The sequence below is a fragment of the Choloepus didactylus genome, chromosome 8, assembly GCF_015220235.1.
Source record: "Choloepus didactylus isolate mChoDid1 chromosome 8, mChoDid1.pri, whole genome shotgun sequence".
NCBI lineage: Eukaryota > Metazoa > Chordata > Mammalia > Pilosa > Megalonychidae > Choloepus > Choloepus didactylus.
This window is the reverse complement of record NC_051314.1, coordinates 12159574-12182621: the sequence shown is the minus strand read 5'-3', so window position 1 is coordinate 12182621 and position 23048 is coordinate 12159574. Positions and strand designations below refer to the sequence as shown.

The 23048-nt window shown below is 45.3% G+C and overlaps 1 protein-coding gene across 1 annotated transcript in view; it reads left to right on the top strand.

The window, feature by feature from the left end:
- The window catches only part of ACO2 (aconitase 2), a 58514-nt gene that overhangs the window by 21493 nt on the left and 13973 nt on the right, over nt 1–23048 (top strand). The window contains exons 2-4 of the mRNA XM_037845016.1: nt 9590–9726; nt 15352–15610; nt 18820–18912. Coding sequence (XP_037700944.1) covers nt 9590–9726; nt 15352–15610; nt 18820–18912 — 489 coding nt within the window. The remainder of the gene's footprint in view (nt 1–9589; nt 9727–15351; nt 15611–18819; nt 18913–23048) is intronic.

Genomic DNA, 23048 nt, shown 5'->3' with positions numbered 1-23048 from the left:
GGAAGAAAAGGGTAAAGGTCTAGGAAGAGTATTCAAAGAAATTGTTGGGGAAAACTTCCCAAATCTTCTAAACAACATAAATACACAAATCATAAATGCTCAGCGAACTCCAAATAGAATAAATCCAAAAAAAACCCACTCCGAGACATATACTGATCACACTGTCAAACATAGAAGAGAAGGAGCAAGTTCTGAAAGCAGCAAGAGAAAAGCAATTCACCACATACAAAGGAAACAGCATAAGACTAAGTAGTGACTACTCAGCAGCCACCATGGAGGCGAGAAGGCAGTGGCACGATATATTTAAAATTCTGAGAGAGAGGAATTTCCAGCCAAGAATACTTTATCCAGCAAAGCTCTCCTTCAAATTTGAGGGAGAGCTTAAATTTTTCACAGACAAAGAAATGCTGAGAGAATTTGCTAACAAGAGACCTGCCCTACTGGAGATACTAAAGGGAGCCCTACAGACAGAGAAACAAAGACAGGACAGAGAGACTTGGAGAAAGGTTCAGTACTAAAGAGATTCGGTATGGGTACAATAAAGGATATTAATAGAGAGAGGGAAAAATATGGCAAACATAATCCAAAGGATAAGATGGCCGATTCAAGAAATGCCTTCACGGTTTTAACGTTGAATGTAAATGGATTAAACTCCCCAATTAAAAGATATAGATTCGCAGAATGGATCAAAAAAAATGAACCATCAATATGTTGCATACAAGAGACTCATCTTAAACACAGGGACACAAAGAAACTGAAAGTGAAAGGATGGAAAAAAATATTTCATGCAAGCTACAGCCAAAAGAAAGCAGGTGTAGCAATATTAATCTCAGATAAAATAGACTTCAAATGCAGGGATGTTTTGAGAGACAAAGAAGGCCACTACATACTAATAAAAGGGGCAATTCAGCAAGAAGAAATAACAATCGTAAATGTCTATGCACCCAATCAAGGTGCCACAAAATACATGAGAGAAACATTGGCAAAACTAAAGGAAGCAATTGATGTTTCCACAATAATTGTGGGAGACTTCAACACATCACTCTCTCCTATAGATAGATCAACCAGACAGAAGACCAATAAGGAAATTGAAAACCTAAACAATCTGATAAATGAATTAGATTTAACAGACATCTACAGGACATTACATCCCAAATCACCAGGATACACATACTTTTCTAGTGCTCACGGAACTTTCTCCAGAATAGATCATATGCTGGGACATAAAACAAGCCTCAATAAATTTAAAAAGATTGAAATTATTCAAAGCACATTCTCTGACCACAATGGAATACAATTAGAAGTCAATAACCATCAGAGACTTAGAAAATTCACAAATACCTGGAGGTTAAACAACACACTCCTAAACAATCAGTGGGTTAAAGAAGAAATAGCAAGAGAAATTGCTAAATATATAGAGACGAATGAAAATGAGAACACAACATACCAAAACCTATGGGATGCAGCAAAAGCAGTGCTAAGGGGGAAATTTATAGCACTAAACGCATATATTAAAAAGGAAGAAAGAGCCAAAATCAAAGAACTAATGGATCAACTGAAGAAGCTAGAAAATGAACAGCAAACCAATCCTAAACCAAGTACAAGAAAAGAAATAACAAGGATTAAAGCAGAAATAAATGACATAGAGAACAAAAAAACAATAGAAAGGATAAATATCACCAAAAGTTGGTTCTTTGAGAAGATCAACAAGATTGACAAGCCCCTAGCTAGACTGACAAAATCAAAAAGAGAGAAGACCCATATAAACAAAATAATGAATGAAAAAGGTGACATAACTGCAGATCCTGAAGAAATTAAAAAAATTATAAGAGGATATTATGAACAACTGTATGGCAACAAACTGGATAATGTAGAAGAAATGGACAATTTCCTGGAAACATATGAACAACCTAGACTGACCAGAGAAGAAACAGAAGACCTCAACCAACCCATCACAAGCAAAGAGATCCAATCAGTCATCAAAAATCTTCCCACAAATAAATGCCCAGGGCCAGATGGCTTCACAGGGGAATTCTACCAAACTTTCCAGAAAGAACTGACACCAATCTTACTCAAACTCTTTCAAAACATTGAAAAAAATGGAACACTACCTAACTCATTTTATGAAGCTAACATCAATCTAATACCAAAACCAGGCAAAGATGCTACAAAAAAGGAAAACTACCGGCCAATCTCCCTAATGAATATAGATGCAAAAATCCTCAACAAAATACTTGCAAATCGAATCCAAAGACACATTAAAAAAGTCATACACCATGACCAAGTGGGGTTCATTCCAGGCATGCAAGGCTGGTTCAACATAAGAAAAACAATCAATGTATTACAACACATTAACAAGTCAAAAGGGAAAAATCAATTGATCATCTCAATAGATGCTGAAAAAGCATTTGACAAAATCCAACATCCGTTTTTGATAAAAACACTTCAAAAGGTAGGAATTGAAGGAAACTTCCTCAACATGATAAAGAGCATATATGAAAAACCCACAGCCAGCATAGTACTCAATGGTGAGAGACTGAAAGCCTTCCCTCTAAGATCAGGAACAAGACAAGGATGCCCGCTGTCACCACTGTTATTCAACATTGTGCTGGAAGTGCTAGCCAGGGCAATCCGGCAAGACAAAGAAATAAAAGGCATCCAAATTGGAAAAGAAGAAGTAAAACTGTCATTGTTTGCAGATGATATGATCTTATATCTAGAAAACCCTGAGAAATCAACGATACACCTACTAGAGCTAATAAACAAATTTAGCAAAGTAGCGGGATACAAGATTAATGCACATAAGTCAGTAATGTTTCTATATGCTAGAAATGAACAAACTGAAGAGACACTCAAGAAAAAGATACCATTTTCAATAGCAACTAAAAAAATCAAGTACCTAGGAATAAACTTAACCAAAGATGTAAAAGAGCTGTACAAAGAAAACTACATAACTCTACTAAAAGAAATAGAAGGGGACCTTAAAAGATGGAAAAATATTCCATGTTCATGGATAGGAAGGCTAAATGTCATTAAGATGTCAATTCTACCCAAACTCATCTACAGATTCAATGCAATCCCAATCAAAATTCCAACAACCTACTTTGCAGACTTGGAAAAGCTAGTTATCAAATTTATTTGGAAAGGGAAGATGCCTCGAATTGCTAAAGACACTCTAAAAAAGAAAAACGAAGTGGGAGGACTTACACTCCCTGACTTTGAAGCTTATTATAAAGCCACAGTTGCCAAAACAGCATGGTACTGGCACAAAGATAGACATATAGATCAATGGAATCGAATTGAGAATTCAGAGATAGACCCTCAGATCTATGGCCGACTGATCTTTGATAAGGCCCCCAAAGTCACCGAACTGAGCCATAATGGTCTTTTCAACAAATGGGGCTGGGAGAGTTGGATATCCATATCCAAAAGAATGAAAGAGGACCCCTACCTCACCCCCTACACAAAAATTAACTCAAAATGGACCAAAGATCTCAATATAAAAGAAAGTACCATAAAACTCCTAGAAGATAATGTAGGAAAACATCTTCAAGACCTTGTATTAGGAGGCCACTTCCTAGACTTTACACCCAAAGCACAAGCAACAAAAGAGAAAATAGATAAATGGGAACTCCTCAAGCTTAGAAGTTTCTGCACCTCAAAGGAATTTCTCAAAAAGGTAAAGAGGCAGCCAACTCAATGGGAAAAAATTTTTGGAAACCATGTATCTGACAAAAGACTGATATCTTGCATATACAAAGAAATCCTACAACTCAATGACAATAGTACAGACAGCCCAATTATAAAATGGGCAAAAGATATGAAAAGACAGTTCTCTGAAGAGGAAATACAAATGGCCAAGAAACACATGAAAAAATGTTCAGCTTCACTAGCTATTAGAGAGATGCAAATTAAGACCACAATGAGATACCATCTAACACCGGTTAGAATGGCTGCCATTAAACAAACAGGAAACTACAAATGCTGGAGGGGATGTGGAGAAATTGGAACTCTTATTCATTGTTGGTGGGACTGTATAATGGTTCAGCCACTCTGGAAGTCAGTCTGGCAGTTCCTTAGAAAACTAGATATAGAGCTACCATTCGATCCAGCGATTGCACTCCTCGGTATATACCCGGAAGATCGGAAAGCAGTGACACGAACAGATATCTGCACGCCAATGTTCATAGCAGCATTATTCACAATTGCCAAGAGATGGAAACAGCCCAAATGTCCTTCAACAGATGAGTGGATAAATAAAATGTGGTATATACACACGATGGAATACTACGCGGCAGTAAGAAGGAACGATCTGGTGAAACATATGACAACATGGATGAACCTTGAAGACATAATGCTGAGCGAAATAAGCCAGGCACAAAAAGAGAAATATTATATGCTACCACTAATGTGAACTTTGAAAAATGTAAAACAAATGGTTTATAATGTAGAATGTAGGGGAACTAGCAGTAGAGAGCAATTAAGGAAGGGGGAACAATAATCCAAGAAGAACAGATAAGCTATTTAACGTTCTGGGGATGCCCAGAAATGACTATGGTCTGTTAATTTCTGATGGATGTAGTAGGAACAAGTTCACTGAAATGTTGCTATATTATGTAACTTTCTTGGGGTAAAGTAGGAACATGTTGGAAATTAAGCAGTTATCTTAGGTTAGTTGTCTTTTTCTTACTCCCTTGCTATGGTCTCTTTGAAATGTTCTTTTAGTGTATGTTTGTTTTCTTTTTAACTTTTTTTTTCATACAGGTGATTTGAAAAAAGAAGGGAAAGTTAAAAAAAAAAAAAAGAAAAGAAAAAAGACAAACAAGGGAAAAAAAAAGAAAAAGAAAAAAGATGTAGTGCCCCCTTGAGGAGCCTGTGGAGAATGCAGGGGTATTCGCCTACCCCACCTCCATGGTTGCTAACATGACCACAGACATAGGGGACTGGTGGTTTGATGGGTTGAGCCCTCTACCATAAGTTTTACCCTTGGGAAGACGGTTGCTGCAAAGGAGAGGCTAGGCCTCCCTGTATTTGTGCCTAAGAGTCTCCTCCTGAATGCCTCTTTGTTGCTCAGATGTGGCCCTCTCTCTCTGGCTAAGCCAACTTGAAAGGTGAAATCACTGCCCTCCCCCCTACGTGGGATCAGACACCCAGGGAAGTGAATCTCCCTGGCAACGTGGAATATGACTCCCGGGGAGGAATGTAGACCCGGCATCGTGGGATGGAGAACATCTTCTTGACCAAAAGGGGGATGTGAAAGGAAATGAAATAAGCTTCAGTGGCAGAGAGATTCCAAAACGAGCCGAGAGATCACTCTGGTGGGCACTCTTACGCACACTTTAGACAACCTTTTTTAGGTTCTAAAGAATTGGGGTAGCTGGTGGTGGATACCTGAAACTATTAAACTACAACCCAGAACCCATGAATCTCGAAGACAGTTGTATAAAAATGTAGCTTATGAGGGGTGACAGTGGGATTGGGAATGCCATAAGGACCAAACTCCACTTTGTCTAGTTTATGGATGGATGTGTAGAAAAGTAGGGGAAGCAAACAAACAGACAAAGGAACATAGTGTTCTTTTTTACTTCAATTGCTCTTTTTCACTCTAATTATTATTCTTGTTATTTTTGTGTGTGTGCTAATGAAGGTGTCAGGGATTGATTTAGGTGATGAATGTACAACTATGTAATGGTACTGTAAACAATCGAAAGTACAATTTGTTTTGTATGACTGCGTGGTATGTGAATATATCTCAATAAAATGATGATTAAAAAAAAAAGTTAATACGATAGCTGAATAAAGTTGAACAACATAGGGAAGTATATCAAGTAGAAAAAAAAAAAATAAAAAAAAATAAAAACAATGCTGCAGTTAATGTTCTTGCTTTCCTCTCTGCTCATTTAATTTAATGTTTTTATAAGGTAGTTTCCCGGAAGAGGTAGAGCTGGTCAAAAGATACAGTTTACATTTTAATAGGTATTGCCTAATTGTCTTTCAAAAATGTGAACCTGTGTACACTCTTAACCAAAAACATCTGAGCCTGGTAAATTATTGATTTCTCTTAACTGTTTGATTTCACAAGGTTAACTGATCCTGTTCTATATTTAATCCTGCTCAATAAGGAAGAGCTGGTTGGTAAAGTGGACTCAACATTAAACTAACTGATATTGATGTAGCACTGTGTCTCTGACCTGGTGTTCAAGTAGGGGAATTTAGTAGTGAAGAGACAGACACAATTCCTCCCCTTGTGAAGCTTGCCAGTTAGGAGCAGACATCATCTCAAAAATGAATGTCAGGAGAAGGTAAATGGGCATATATGATAGGAGGCTCTGGCTGGCCTGAGGGTTCAGGGAAAGATCCCCTGAGAAAGTGATTTATTTATTTATTTATTTATTTTAACCAAAAGATCAACTGAAGTTACCCAGACAAAGGGCAGATTGGGAGTAGGGGTGGACAGAGAACATTCTAATCAGAAGCAGCAGCATGGACAAAGACCCTGTGGTGTAGGTCCTTTCAGAATCTCTTCTGGCCAGTGAAGTTCAACATGTTCTGTGCCCTTGAGGAAGGCAGATTCTAAAACAGTCAGAGACCAGATAGATGAGTTCCCATCTCCAGGACTCAGTACGTAGAAGGGGTTTAAGAGGGATGGGAGGCTTTCCAAGGTGAATTCTAACAAGTTGCAAGTAATCTGAAGAGAAGAAAGAAGCCCCTAAAGAAATCAGTTTAGATTATTAGAATGACTTGGCCAAAGTTAGAAGGAAGGCAGCTAACCAAGGAGGACTACTGCAGAGCAGCTGGAATACATGAGAAGGGGTCAGAGATGCCAAAGCCCTGAATTAGCTAAGACTTGGTAAAACTGCTGATTAACTAAAAGGGCCTTTAAACTGTGTATGCAGTATGAAAAGTAAGAAGAGGCATGCTGCTTCTGGCAGTGTCCAGAGGAAAAATAAAACTTTGCCTCCTCTAATTTTGCATGTCATGATGGGGTCTTAGTTTTTGACTGTGAATGACAGCTTCACAGGGTACACTGTGACCAGGGGAGAATAAATGAGTCCAAAGAAATGGTGGAGCGAAGGGAGTGTCTGCCTCTGAAGGAAAATAGTACGCTGTAACATATTTTGAGCATTCATAATAAGAGCAGGCTCTATGCCAATACTTTCTGTAGGTGAGTTTGTTTGATAGTAACACTGTGAGGTTTATCTCCATTTTATCTGTGGGGAAACTAAAGCTTGGGGAGGTTAAGTAACTTGCCCAGGGCCACAGCAGGTGAGTGGGTCCTGTGAGGCTGGGTTCGGGTCACATCTGCTGCAGCGTGGCCATGGTCCCTCATGCTCTGCGTGCCTCTGTCCTCCCTTGGAGGATACAGTGACCTAGGGCTCCTTCTCTGGGAGGCCACGAGGATGAGATGGTGTATGGACAAGCAGGGGGCTTGTCTCATAGTAAACATTCTGTAGATGTTCTTTTTTTCCTCGTAAGTTATATTTTATATGAATATATTTTGTCCCTTTTTTCCAATCAGCATTGTTTCTGAAATCCATTTTTAGGTATATAGTCCATGTAGTTTGCTGAACTGTTCTTTGCTGTTGGAAATTTGGGGTTTTACCTTTTTCCTACACTGTAATTATAAACACAAATTATTTTGCCTGCTGAGCTAGACATTAGGTGTTGCACTCATTTTTAGTTATAAGGAAACTGAGGCTTAGAGCCGTTAATTTACAACAAGAAAGAGATAAAGCTATATGTAAACATTGGAAAAATATATTAGGTATATTGATAAATGAGAAAAAGCAAGTTGCAGAATGGCATGTATAGTTTCTCATTTGTGTGAAAAACACAGAGGGGGCTGTATGTATGCTTGTAAATGCACTGGGTGGCAATAGGCACCATACCACGTACTTGATGTATAGCTCAATCCTCACAGGAACTCTATGAGGAAATGGAGGCCTAGAGAGGTTAAATTGTCCAAGATCACACAGATAATATATGGCAGAGCCAGACTTAAACTCAGGTCTCTCTGACTCCAAAGCTATGACCTGTAGTCTGGTGGTGGTGGTTATAGCTGCAGCTAAAACACATTGCCATCTTCCCATGCACCAGGTGCTGTTGAAAGTACTTTGATGTGTCATTGGTGGAGTCTTCACACCTACCTAGTGAGGTAGATAATAGAGATCCTTTGGTGGATTTTGAGCTGGAGGGCCAGTGGGACTGACATCTACATGGGGAGTTCACTCATACAGTGTTGGGTTAAGTAGATGGGTGGTTGAGGTGCTATTTCATAATACGACCTATTTCCACTACTGGGTGACCTGAACATGGGAATATGGCAACTATGGACTTGTATGGTTCGGTTGCTCAGGTTGGCAGGGTCTGGATTTAATATCCACGTGACATAAAGGAGGGGGTCTGGCACAGTGGCCTAAGCTCTCCCTCTTCCCTCACCCAAGTATAGGACCCTCTGGAAGGTAGGCAGACACTCCTTCCCTCCACCATTTCTTTGGACTCATTTATTCTCCCGTGGTCACAGTGTACCCTGTGAAGTTGTCATTCACAGTTAAAAACTAACTAAGACCCCATCATGACAGTCATTTATCTATTACTGCATAACTAATTGCCCAAGACAGTTTGTCTTTCACAGTTCCTGTAAGCCAGGAATTTGGGAGTGTCTTGACCTGGGATCTCTCTAGAAGTTGCAATCAAGATGTGAGCCAGGGCGTGGCTATCTGACATCATGGACTGGGGCTGGAGGATTTGCTTTCAGGGTGGTTCACTCACATGCCTGACTGGGTGGGGCTAGCTGTAGGCAAGAGGTTTCATTTCTTCTCTAGGTGGACCTTTCCCACCTAGAGAGGTTAATTTGTCCTAACAACATTGTGGCAGGCTTCCCCCACAGCAATCAGCGAGAGAGTGCGAGTGCCATCAGAAGCTGTCCTTTTTATGACCTAGTCTCAGCAGTCACATAGCTTTGACTTTGGCCACATGCTGTCCATTAGAAGTAAGTCCCTGCACATTCACAGGGAGGGGAATTAGAATTAGGTGCCACCTTCTGAAGGGAAGAGGGTCTGAGGGAACACCCCAAACTCATTCATTCTTCTGTCTGTTCAATAAATATTTATTGAATCTCTAATATATGCTAGGAAGTGCAGATGCAGAGATAGACAAGGCTTGGTCCCACCCCTCAATTTGCTGATAGTGCGGGTAGAATAAAAGCTGTGATTTGGGTAGTACTTTACAGCTTAATGGGAACTTTCACACATTTAACCTTCCCAGGAACCCTGTCTGATCACCAGGGCTAGCTGTATCCACATTTCCCAAAGCTTCTGAGGCTAAGAGTATGGGGGATTTGCTTAAGTTGACATTAAGTGGTAGAACTTGACTTTGATCCCAGCAATTCTGACAATTAATCCCTGGCCCTTTCTCTTACCCTAGTAGCTACTGTATCACTCCTATGCTTCAGATAAGGAAACTGAGGCTGCAATTACTGAATAGCTCTTGACACTTTAATTCCTTGCTCTTTTCACTATACCAAGCTGTCCCTCAGGGGTGACTATTCTAAGTATTCCATTGATGGCGTCTGTCTTTCTTCTTGCAGAGAGCCCTGGGTGTACGGCAGTACCATGTGGCCTCAGCTCTTTGCCAGCGCGCCAAAGTGGCCATGAGCCACTTTGAGCCCAATGATTACATCCGCTATGACCTGCTAGAGAAGAACATCAACATTGTACGTAAACGGTAAGCTGCAGGTGGGAGCTTGCTTCTGCTGCTGCCTGCCCCTTTCAAAGGCAAGTACCGTGGGAGGTGCTCGGTGGCGGGTGGTTGATGATGGTGGCAGGGTCAAGGCATTGAGGTGCAGAGGTCCTTGTTAAAGAAGGGCATTCTGGCTCAGTGGTGGAACTTCTGGCCTCTGTCAAGGAAGAATCTGTGTCCAAGAAGCCTGGAGATGTGGACCGTTGGGAAGCTCCCAGGCACTTTTTGGTGGTGTGGTCTGAACTTCCCAGCTATTGTTTCCAGGGCAGGCCACTGACCCTGGGCCAGCCCTCTGGGAGCTATCAGGCTCAATGGCTGGAGAACCATCCATATTTCCTCTTCAGCACAAAGGCCCAGAGGAGAGAGCCCAGGCCTGAGACCCGGAAGTAAGCTAAGGTGGGATCTCGAGCACGTTATTTTTTTCTGGGCCTCACCATCCTCCTTTGGTAAAGTGGCCATCGTCTTTGCCCTACTGTTCTCTTATGCACTCAGCAGACACTCAGTGAGCGTGTCAGGTCCTGGGCTGGATGCTGATGCTAGAAGAATGGATCAGGTACTGCAGGAATGTGGGGAGCAGGGGTTTGGTAGTACATACCAGCCAGTGCTGCTTCTGGAACTTGAAGAACTGCAGACAGAGCTGTGCATCTGGAGGTTTCTTTGGTAATGACAGTGCCCACGGTGGTGAGAGAGAACCCATATGAGTATACCTATTTTACAGCCAAGGAATGGGCTCAGGTGGAGAAGCAGCTTGGTCAAGGCCACTCACTAAACCAGTGGTGGGACCTTGTGTCTGTGCCCTCTTCCAGTGCCCTTGCCACTCTCCCACACCCCCTCTTCCTGGCCACTTTGCTTTCAGTTTTAAGGGTAGGGACTATCTAAATCTTTTATCTCCAACAGCCTCCAGCATAGTATCGCCTAATTACAGTAAGGCCCTCATAGCCATTTCTCAAGGATGCCCATAGTAATAGTGGCTGCCCAGTTGTCCTGTATGGCCTGGGCACTTCACATGCATTATCTCTGTTCTGCACAGCAACCCCTGTGGGCTCTTGTTACACCACTCCCCCCTTTTACAGATAGGGAAATTGAGTGTCAGATTGGGGAGATCCCCTCGCTGAGGCTGTGCATCCAGTGCTCCCCAGGGTTTGTTGTGGTATTCTCTTTGCTTTTATTTAGGCTACACATTAGAATTATGTGGGATGCTTTGACAATCCCTGGGCCCCACTCCCAGAGATGCTGATTTAAGTGATCTGAACCTTGCTTCAGAGTCTATGGATCAGCAGAATCAGCCTCACCTGGGAGTCTGTTAGAAATGCAGAATCTCAGGCCCAACCCCAGACCCACTAAGCCAGTCTTCAATTTAATAGGCTCTCCAGGATTCTTGTGCACATCAGAGTTTGAGAAGCACTAGCCAGAGCAGTGATTCCTAAACTTTGCTGCATATTAGAATCATCTGGGAGGCAGGTGATTAAAAACCCCCGGTACCCAGGTCTTAGTTCACACTGATTAAGTCAGACCCAGGCATCAGGCATTTTAGTTTCATGGCTTATTCTAATACAGTTGGGACTGAGAACCACTGTCCCCATCAATACAGAACCTTATACCAATGCTTTATTTAGTCTTAGAGCTCTCGGACTACAGCTTGTCAGGAAAATGACGGATTTTCCCTTAGTCTGCAAAACACCTCTGCTTTGCTCTTCATCACTCATGGAAGGAGAGTTTACCTAGTAGAGGTTGCTTTGAGAAAACTTAACAGAGGAGTATTATATACAATTTAGTCTTTGCTTTAACAAGTCAAAAAAAAAATGGCCCTTTAAAGCACTGGGACTTTTTTTAGTAAATTTTTATTAGTAAAATTAACCCCCCAAAAAGTTCCTTTTCCTGTTTATTTCAAATCATGCATTAACCAGAGAGGTTAAGCAATTTTTAGCATTTCCAGATTAGTATCGTCAAGGGATATTTTGTTCTTATTATTGCCAGAGAGCAGTAGTTCCCAATGGTGTGTGTACGTGTGTGTGAATTTTGTCCCCTAGGGAACATCTGGCAATGTCTGGAGACATTTTTAGTTGTCATAACTGGAGGTGGAGGGGTGGCATGACAAGGATCTAGTGGGTTGAGGCCAGGAATGTGGACAGGGAGACAGGGCCCTACCTCCCCCCAGTGATGTGACCCAAAATGTCAGTAGTGCTTTGGTTGAGAAATGCTTCCATAGAGAAGGACAATGCAGAGTAAGGCTACTTTAAAAAGATGCTAATGGATTAAATAGGTCTGAGAATTTTTTGAGGACAAGGGACTTGCTGGGGACTCTTCTTCCACCCTGGTGTCAGTAATGGAAGGCGTCTGATTTTACTCCTGGGAACTGGGTCTCTGTTATTCAGTGAAGCAGAGGAACAGATGGACATAGAGAGCCCATTTGCCATCCTCAGTGAATTCTCAAGGAAATATGAAGATGAACCCGTCTGCTTAGCTTTTGTCACTGCCAGGCTCTTTCATACGGCTTTCGGCATTTGCTGTCAGGGTCCTTGGTGTTTAAGCCAGTGAGAAGCCCAGAAAGAAGGGGCCTTGCTCCGTGTGGGGAGGCGCTGCCTGCACACCAGCCTTGGAGGTGCTGCTGCAGGAGGAGCCAGCTGTACCTCACACCTGGGCTGTTTTTACTCAGGGTTCTCACGACATCAGAACTGTGGGTATTTGCAGAATTGCCAGCTGATGTGCTGGTGCCTGCAGAGTCAGCACCCATGGCAGCTCATTCTCTCAGGGGATCAGGTACGGGGGTGAGGGACTGGGACCTAGGCTGGGAAGAGTTTCTCTGCTCTTCCAGCAGGGTCATATTGGTAGTAACGATAGCAGTAATGGTAATGGCTGAGTGCTCACTGTGGGGTTGGGCCCTGCTCTAACTTTCTGTGTGTTTTTGAGAGACAGTAGGTCAACGTACAGAGAGAGTAGAGCCACTCTGCCTGGCTCCTTGTGGCCTAGCTCTGCCACACATACCCTTGTGGCATGGGGCAAGTTACCTCCCCTCTCAGGGCTTCAGTTTCCTTATCTTTGTTAAGGTAAAATGAGGTATAGTTAGTGAAGTGCTTAGGACAATGCCAAGCTAAAAGTGAGCACTATAACCTGTAATGACAAAAGCAGATCACAAGGAAATTTTGGGGGATGATGGATGTGTTCACTATCTTGATTGTGGTGATAATTTCATGTGTGTATATGTATGTCAAAACTTATCAAATTGTATACTTTAAATATTGTATGTCAGTTATACCTTAGTAAAGCTGTTTTTTAAAAAAAGAATGTAAGAATTATATGAGTGTTCACTGTTATCTTGTTCCAGTCCAAGCCCTGAACGCTAGAGACGAGTTGGCCGAGCTCCCTGAGGTGGGCAGTCTCTGATCGTGTTATATTCTGGGTTTAGTGATAAGGTCGGGTCTAAACCCAGGTCCTAACTCCCGGTTACAGTTCCACAGTTTCAGTTCTTTCCTTATGCAATATAGGGTATATATAGAAAGGTGAAGACCTTCAAGGAACAAGTCAACAAGCAGCTATAGAGCAAATCCCAAAGGATGCTATAGGCCACAGTTCCAGCATGTCATTTACCTCCTTCCAGCCATTTCAACGCCGCAGCATCCAAAAAATTTATATATAATTATATAAAGTTTCATTATCCATAGATCTTTCTTAAATTTTATCTTGTTTGTTGCTACACCTTCCTCTCACTTAATCTCTTTCTCCATCTTCAGGGGTGTCTAGACAGTAAGCACCCTAACTTGATCATATTGAAAGGGGGTGTTGACAGTATGGGGAATGGGACTGCATCTGATTGTTGATCTTAAAGAGGCTGTTGCCTCTGGATTTTAGGACTTGTCCGGTATAGGAACACTCTGGTGGATTTAAGTTTCTGAAAGATAAAACTTAGTGAGTGCATCTTTTATAGAATGTCAGGTAGGGATCTAAATATTTGGGGAATACTTTTTTTTTTCTCTCTCTCATTTTTTTTTAAATTCGGTTTTATTGACATAAATTAACATACCATGCAGTCATACAAAGCATACAATCAGTTGTTCACAATACCATTATATAATTGTGCTTTCATCACCAAAATTAATTTTTGAACATTTTCATTACCACACACACACAAATAATAAGCATAAAAATTAAAGTGAAAAAGAACAATTAAAGTAAAAAAGAACATTGGGTGCCTTTTTTTTTTTTTTTTTTTTCTTTTTTGCCCATTTTTCTACTCATCCATCCATACACTGGACAAAGGGGAGTGTGTTCCACATGGCTTTCCCAATCACATTGTCACCCCTCATAAGCTACATTGTTTTACAATTGTCTTCAAGATTCAGGGGTTCTGGGTTGTAGTTTGATAGTTTCAGGTATTTACTGCTAGCTATTCCAATTCATTAGAACCTAAAAAGGGTTATCTATATTGTGTGTAAGAGTGCCCACCATAGTGACCTCTCAACTCCTTTTGGAATCTCTCAGCTTGGGTACTACTTTTGGTAAGGGCATGGCATACTGTGGTCATTTGAGATGTCTAGCTGGAGCTTGCATAAGAGAAACCTCCAGGATAGCTTCTCGATTCTATTCGGGACTTCTCAGCCACTGTGGCCTCAGCTTGTTAAGTTTCTTTTTGTTCCGCCTTTTGGTCAAGTAGGCATTTTCAGTCCCTCTCTGCCAGGGCCAGGCTCATTCCTGGGAATCATGTCCCATGTCCCCAGGGAGATTCATTCCCCTGGGAGTCATGTCCCTCCTGGGGGTTGGGATTAATGAATTTATTTGCCAAGTTGGACTTAGAGAAAAAGTCCACATCTGAGCAACAAAAGAGGTTCCCTGGAGGTGCCTCTTAGGCATCATTTTAGGAGGGCTCAGCCTCCTGTTTACAACCCTAAATTGCACAAGCACAAGCCTCAAGTAGAGGGCTTGATTTATTAAGTAGTGGGTTGCTAACTTAATCAGGCTTGTCTAATGGGGTGAGAGAGGAGTAGGGTTAACAGGAAGAGTTGTAGCATAATAGAACAGCCAAGCATCCAACACCTGAGGTGGAGCGTTGTTCATGGAGGTTGGGGGCAGATTGGGTGAGGAGGATGCAAGTAGTTCCCTGTGTCTTAGTGGGGCTGAGGACACAGGTGAGATGGCCTTGGACAGAGAGAAGTAGAGGATTCAAGGTGAGACTAGCTGTGAACATGAGCAAGTGACAGCACTCTGCTGAGTCTCTGTATTCTCTTGGTTGTTTTACTAAATGATAGGGATGCAATCAGGATAAAATGAGATGAACATGGGATAGGTGCTCATCAGATAATAGTGGCTGATATCCTAGAAAAGCAAATATCCTTAAAAAAACACACACACACAAAAAGCCCTGCCACCTCTTTTGTGATGTCCACTTATTCATCACATCATTTTGTAAAATCAGGTGCTGTGCTGTGTGCTGGAGGTCCTGCGGTAAACAGGACTGAGTGTCCCCACCTGCTTAGAGCTCACAGTCCTGCAGCACAGGGTCCCCTCTCCCTGCCCACTATCATGGCTGCCTTGGTGACAGAGCTGGAGTGGCTTTGGGCAGGCAGGGCATCATGCAGCTAGTACTAGGCAACCCCTTCTCTCTCCTCTTGCCAGATTGAACCGGCCTCTGACCCTCTCGGAGAAGATTGTCTATGGACACCTGGATGACCCAGCCAATCAGGAGATTGAGCGGGGCAAGACATACCTGCGGCTGCGGCCCGACCGTGTGGCCATGCAGGATGCCACTGCTCAGATGGCCATGCTGCAGTTCATCAGCAGCGGGCTGCCCAAGGTGGCCGTGCCGTCCACCATCCACTGTGACCACCTGATCGAGGCCCAGCTCGGGGGTGAGAAAGACCTGCGCCGAGCCAAGGTGAGCTGAAGGGGGTGCTGGGATGGGGGAGAGATCTGATGGGGGCTGAGATCTACCCTAAGGCATCCTAAGGCATCACCTCCAAATGCCAATAGATTCGTTGGTTTAGTCTTTTTAAAAAAATATATTTTTGCCCTTTTCTATCTACAGTACCATTTGCTTATTGTGAAGATGTTAGAAAATACAGAAGTATAAAGAATATGAAAATCATCCTTAATCTTAACACACTAATGATTTTTTTTCTGGCTCTTCTTTTGTTTTTAGAAAATGATAGCTACACAGTTCTTGATTGATGTTGCCGGTTGCTCTTGAGAGGGTAGTTTAGATTTCCTGTTCTTCCCGGCAGCTCCGTGGGGCTCATCTCCGTGTGTCACTGCCGGCTGGCATCCTGTGTGTGTTCACTCATGCTGTCGCCAGACCCTCCCGGGACCCTGACAGGGAGGGAGCCCCGATGGTGGCACTGTTTGTAAATTTGCAGTGCCCAAGGCACCATACAGTCAGGTCTGTCTTCTGTGGAGGCCGGTGAGGGCTGCACCCTGATCCCAGCTCCCACTCTTACTCTCTTGTTAGCTCTTCGGAGGGGCTTTCTTCTTTTGTGAGTTTTGCTCAATTAGACTGCGAGGTGGTTGTATGCCACCCTGAAGATTTTTCCCTCAGTTCCCCCCACTCTTCCTTACCAAACCAAGTCCCTGCTGTTCACCCAAGATCCACCTCTGTGGTACCTTTGCATGTGCTACTCTTGGCGACGACAGGTCTCCACCAGCCCTGGGCCTCCGCAGAGGGTGGGGGGCTGTTGGCAGGAGCTGACTGCTGGCAGGGCTGCCGCCTAGCTGGGCCAAGCACGGGGCATGCACTTGAAAGTGCTCTGTCTCCCAGGGCCAGCACAGCTCAGAGAGCCTCTCAGACCCTGGGAACCACTCCGGGCAACGTTCTCATTCCAGTTCTTTCTTCCCACTTTGGCCCACCGGTTTGTTTCTGGGTTGCCCTCCCCTGAGAGGAGAGCCCTGCCTACTGGCTGCCAGCAGTGATGGCAACATGACCAGGGCTCCTGCAGAGCAGGACTGGGCACCTGTGTCCTCAACAGCCCTGGGAACCACTTCCAATGGCAAGGCCACCACCCTTCAGGGTCTGGCCCTGCCCTTGCCTTCTGGGTTCAGAATCTACACTAAATCACCCACTTCTGGGGATGAGAGTCACAGAATCATGGGCACACTCGTTATGTACCAGGCGATGTGCTGGGTGCTGGGATTTTAGCGTGAAACAGACAGGGATTTCAGCGTGAAACAGACAGGGTCCCTGCCTTCCTGGTCTTAGGATCTAGTAGGGAGACAGATGCCAAACAGTCACCCTGGTAATTATAAATTTGGATATGTGTTATAAAGGGAAAGTACAGGGCTCTGAACGTGTAACAGGGGAGCCTAATTTAGATTTGGGGGGGAAGGGAAGGCCTCTTTGAGGATGTGACATGTAAGCCAAGACCTGAGCAAATAAGAAGGCATTCACTGGGAGAATATTCTAGACAGAAAAGTGTGTGCGAAGACTCTGAGACAGGGGGAAACTTGGTGCAGTTGTGGAATTGAAAATGGGGGCTGTGTGGCTGGAACTCGGTGTGTGAGAAGGCAGCCTGAGGCTGGGGAGGCCGTGGGCACCATCCTAGGAGGAGGGAGGAACATGGCCAAACTTGGACGTATTTGTAAAGGGTCCCTCTCCCTGGGTTCCAGGGAACCAGCACAGCCTGTCCAGGGTCACAGAAACAGCCAGAGAGGGACCCAGCAGAGCTGCAGGCTGAGACTGAGCCGTAACCTGCACCCTGCAAGGCGGCCCCCTCTCCTTCCCACCACGTGCCTGGACACATGAGCACATGTGCCCAGATCTGCCACCACTAGCTTCCTGCCCTTGGGGCCCATTTCCAAGTGACTGGTTTGTAAATGGAAAAGCCAGCATATTAATTATTAATTGGAAGGAGCCTGCTCTGGGGATCCAAGTTCGTCTGATGTTCTTTTACCTGGGAGACCAAATGGGCCCTCCGAAGGGTGCCTGGTTAGTCTGGAATTTGAGAGTGAAAGGGGTGTTTTATCAAGGGCTTGGGGGAGCTGACAGTGATGCCCTTCTCTGCCGTGGAACACGGCTCTCCTGGGCCCAGGTGCTGGGAAGTCTTATTTCCTAGTTCCTCCTTTGGGACCCTGTGCAGTCCACCGTGGTCCCAGTCCTTTTGTCATTGGCTGAGGTAGCTGCCCAGACACTACAGGCAGAATTGGTACAGCTTATCCCATCTCTTTTGTTTTGTTTTCTTAAAACCTCCATTTCAGAACAGTGGTCCACTGGACACATCTTTCATTTGGGACCCATCAAACATACCACCAAGTATTGAGACCTATTATGTGCCAGACACTGGGTACTCTCTTAGTTGTAATCTCGTTTCCTCCTCCCTCTAAGGGAGGTAGTTTTATTTCATATTAGAATGTAGTTTTCACATTCATTAATTAAAATGTGTAGAATATTCTTTAGAATGTGGTTAGACAGACCTGGTTTCAAACCCTGGTTCCTCTGTTTAACTCTGGGATCTCTAGCAGGTTATTTCCCCTTTCTGAGCCTCTGCTTTTGCATCTGTGAAATGGGCTTGCTGACAGTCCCCCAGCCTTCGAGGGGTGGGCTGGGAGGATGTTTAGCTTGATGCATTTCCATCAGCCATTATTACAGGTGAGGCATCCAGGCCTCAGATGGGAAGCAGCTCACCAGTAAGCGGTAGAACCGGGGTGCCCCCTTCATTGCACTGTGCCCTTTGACAGCCCCCTCCCCCAACACCATGTCCCAGTTGGTAGCAGCATCCCCTTGCTGCTGGCTTTGTCTGAGGGACAGGGGACTCTTGCAGAATTTTTAGCCCAGCTCCTTCAACAAAGAAAGAAACTGAGACCTAGAGACCTGGGCAGGGCAGAGACTTGTTTCTGACCCCCAATCCCCACCCCCTCCAAGTCAGGTGGGGCTCTGTGTCCACTCCTTGCCTTTTCCCCAGGCCTGCCAGCTGAGACTGGGCCAACATCCAAGCCCCTTTTGCAATGATTTTTAGAAGTTCTCCAAGAGGGCCTGTCTCCGCGGTGCCAGCTTTTCAGAGTCGTGGGGAGGTGGCAGGGAGGGAGGAGGGCAGGAGCAAGGGTCATCCCAGATGCAGCTCTGGTACTAATGCTCTGGTTACTGATTTGTCTCACCAGGACATAAACCAGGAAGTGTATAATTTCCTGGCAACTGCAGGTGCCAAGTATGGTGTGGGCTTCTGGAGGCCTGGATCGGGAATCATTCACCAGGTAAAGCAGGGCTTGGCCTGCCATCCGTGGGGCGGAGCCCAGGCTGCTTGAGACTCAGGAGGGCTGAGGGGGAACTGGAGGGTGTCTCAGTCAGCCCTGAGGTTCCTCCTCCTCCGTCTGTTAACACATTTTCAATATGTCACGTTGTATGTTGTCAGTCTCCATGTAAAACTTAGAACAGTCCACTCTGACCACCTGCCTCAGGTAACCAGCAGTGTAAGTTTGGTGTGTTTCTTTCCAGCCACCTAAGCATGTACACAAGCATCTCTATACCTTTAGACTACATAGAATAGTGTATTATTTTTTGTTTTACTTTTTTCCATAAGTTGCATGTATCAGTCCACAGCTTGCCTTTTTTCATTTCAGTAAAAATGATAGTTAGCTGCACCGAGCACTTAAAAATATTAACTCATTCAGTGCTCACCACAACCCTGTGAGGTAGGTGGTTTTATTATCCCCACCTCACAGGTGAGGAAACTGAGGCACAGAGAAAGTTGATCTTGCTTAGGGACCCTCAACTGGCTAACTGTGGAGCCAGGATTAGTGCCCAGGCAGGCTGGCCCGAGAGTCGGTGCCCTTCCCCCTGGGCTTCGCCGCCTCCTGCTGCACTGTGGGCTCTTCCCACGTCAGTGCCCAGAGTGCCCCTCCTTCTTGGTGTTTTGTAGGAATGAGGCACTGTAGGTGATGTGGCCATGTCAGCCCAGGGCTCTTCTGGATTTCCTTTGGGTACACAGTTTTCTCTCTGTAAGTGTAAGTGTTGGGGTGGGGGTTGAGAGGTTTCCAAGGAGATGGGGGCTTTGCTGTCATCAAGGGCACCTGGTAAGGACCACTGACCTGGTATATGGGACATGCACTGCTTGGTGGGTGTCCTGTTTGCCATCAGTGCTGTCTGTGTGAAATCTACCTCTTTGCACCTTTCCAAGGTGACATTTATATCCCCACCTCCATCCCAGCCTCACTTTCCAGGCTTTCTAGAACAAGCTGAGTCAGCCTGTAATCCTACCCTGCGTGGGCTCCCAGCACTGCCCCCCTCTGAAACCAGAGCCGATGGGTCACTGCTCTGCCCTTTCTACCATCACCCTTGCCAGAAAGGGCTCCCAGGAATGGCAGTCACGTCAGTCTCTGGTGGCCAGAAAGCCTTTCTGCAGCAGGATGAGGGAGCCAGGTGGGACCAGCCTTTCGTCATGACAGGCATCCTAATCCAGGTGTCCCTTGTGCCACCTCAGTGCAGACGGCCAGGCCTTTTTGATGCCTCCTGAGCCAGAGTTTGGGGCTGAGAGTGATGGCCATTCACGTCTGCCACTAGCCACCAGCTGAGCTTACAGCCTGATAGTTGTTCCTTAAAGAAAAAAATCCCAAGGATCGTGTGTGTGCTGTGCGCTTCACTTTTCTCTGGCCTTCCAGCTGTCAGGGGAACCTCCCCTTTGCTATTGAGCTACTGTCAACTTTAATTCACCAAGTCCCAATCAAACCTTACCCTCCTTACCTTCGCTTCAGGTGCCCTGTCCCCAGTTGGGCTGGCAGATCCTCCTCTGCATCCCGCTATCCGGTTACCTCTGGGAAGCCTCCCTGGCCTTCCCCCGTGCCTGGCATTGGGGGACCCTCCCCTCCTGTCTGCCCTCTGGAGGACCGCTTCACATTGCGAGCCCACCGTGTGCCAAGTGCATTTCCCTCTGGGCTGTGAGCTCTGTGGGGACAGGCCCTGGAGCTTATTTCTTCCTTTTGAGTTCTGGGCCCCGGGCTGGGTTGGTACAGAGTGAGGCCCTCAGTGTGTGTGTGTGTTGTGCGGAGGCATAGCTGAGTTTCCAGTTTTCTGTTCTAGATGTTAATCCTGGTCTAAAATACGCTTCTCCCCCCCCCCTCCCACCCCCTTCTGCCCAGCCATATCCAGGTGACTGACGAGGCCACTGTCAGAACCAGCTTCCTTGTGATGCTCTGCAGTCCACAGGCCTGCACTAAATTTCCCCATAGAGACACAGAACACACTTGTAGTCTACACCTTGCGGGCCATACTGAATTCTGTGTGTTTGGTCTTCATGGATCAGACTTTTAGAACCTTGAGGAGCTTTACTGATGAACTAGTCTTAAATCTTTATAGGTGACTGAGGCAAATGCTGGCTGGAGAAATGAAGCTGTTAAGCAATGTCCTTGTCAGTAATTGTGAGGCATTTCCTCTATGTTGGCCTAGTCTTCCCAGCCAGCTGCTACACTCCTGGTGAAGAAACCAGGTTTAACTTTATGCATCCCTAGAGGGGAGACCCCTGGAGAGACCCCCGCACACACCTTGCAGGGTGTGCTGGGCCATTGCTTAACCTGAGGCACAGGCCCTGTGGCTTCTGCAGCCTTCCAAGGGCCTGCACACCATTCAGGTGCTCCTGGCAGTTCACAGAGCTTTTCACATCTCTCATCTCATATGTTCTTCCCCATGTGGTTGAGGATCATAATTCCATCTGACAGATGCACAGCCGAACCTCAGATAAAGGATCTTGCTGGATAATAATAAATGAATGAATAATAAAAATAGGGAATTTTGGCTCTCTACCAGGCATTATTATGTGCTTAGTATCCACAGTCTCATTTAGTCATGACAGTAACCCAGTGAGGTAAGCATTGTTAGCTATTTTTTAGCTCAGACCAGGTGGCTTAGAGAGGTAAAGTGACTTGTCCAAGGTCTCACAACTACTAGTAGGTGGCAGAGCCAGAGCTCACACCCAGGCTTGGGACTCCTGGCCCAGGGCTGTCCCAGTAGTGTCCTGCAGCCCTCAGTGGCAGGCCCCTTCAGGGTGCCTGGGGGGCAGGCAGGGCCAAACTACAGGAGCTGACCCTGTACCTCCACTCCCTTTCCTAGCAAATGTCTTACGGGAAATGCTCACTGTCCATACCTGTGCAAGCTAGGAGGAATGCCCCCAGTGAAGGGAACACATAGCCTGGCTCCCCATGACGGAGGAAGGGATATGGGGAAGTGAAATAATATGTGTTCATGTGCCTGATTTCCTGCCTTCTAAGACACCACAGCTACCTAGGTGGAGAGGGGCCCATGTGGTGAGGTGGAGACCCTGCCTAAGGTTTCCAGAAACTTCTCTGAGTATTTGCTCTCCCTTGACTGTCCTGAGCCAGCTTGGGGAGTGCACTCCAAGGCAGCAGCATTGGCTTCCCAGGGCCAGAGAGCACAGTGACGGCCAGCAGGCAGCAACTGGGCGGCTGCACTTTTCCTTCCTGGCTCCTCTCAGAAGCAGCCTGCAGAATAGAAAGATCATGGGCTTCAACGACTAATGGATCTGGGTTCATATGTGGGCCCTGCCACTTAGATGACTTGGGTGCCATTGGGCAAATCACTTCATTCTCAGAGCCACCCCTAGAATGCTGTGGTTAGAGGAGGCGTCATCTGTACTTCTCTTCAACTCAGCAGTAGAAAACACATGGCCATTGTGCTCCCATTGGGTGCTCAGCACTTTCTTAGGTGCTTTGTGGGGGGTGGAGCCAGTTCCTGAAAAGAATTGTCTGTCCTGGTGAGAAGCCAGTAGGCACACCCCAGACCCTGCCCAGGCCACCACACACGGTAGAGAATGTTTTCAGAAGCATCTTACTGTGGGCATGTTTGTCCCTGGGCCTGTCACAGGTCACATTCTCCTGTCCCAGTTCATCCAGTTCTTGCAGCGATGCGGGGGATGAGGTGGTGTGGGTATTCTTAGTCTTGTGACACAAATGCAAAAACTGATCACAGGGCGGCATTTACAGGCCCAAGCCCTGTGGTCAAGAAGCAGCAGAGCTGACCATGAGCCCAGGCCACCTGTCTCCTAAGTCTCTGGCTCTTCCTGGCCACACTGAAGATGCCCAGTCTCAAGCAGGGCTGGAGGAGTGCCTGGGAATTGCCTGTCACCCAGGGTCAGTGGGGGACAGTTTTACAGACCCTTTGGGGCCCTATCTCCATTCTCTGATGTGAGCTTTTTTTTTTTTTTTTTTTTTTAATTAAACGCACCACTGTTACAAGATTCTGATTCTTATCTAATGTTGGATAAGAAGACGAAGAAAATAAAAATCACCCAAAAAAGAGCAACTTTAGCTCTGTCATAAGCACTGTCAGTATATTTATCGTTCCCTTAAAAGTCATGTAAGAATTTTTACAGCAGCATTAT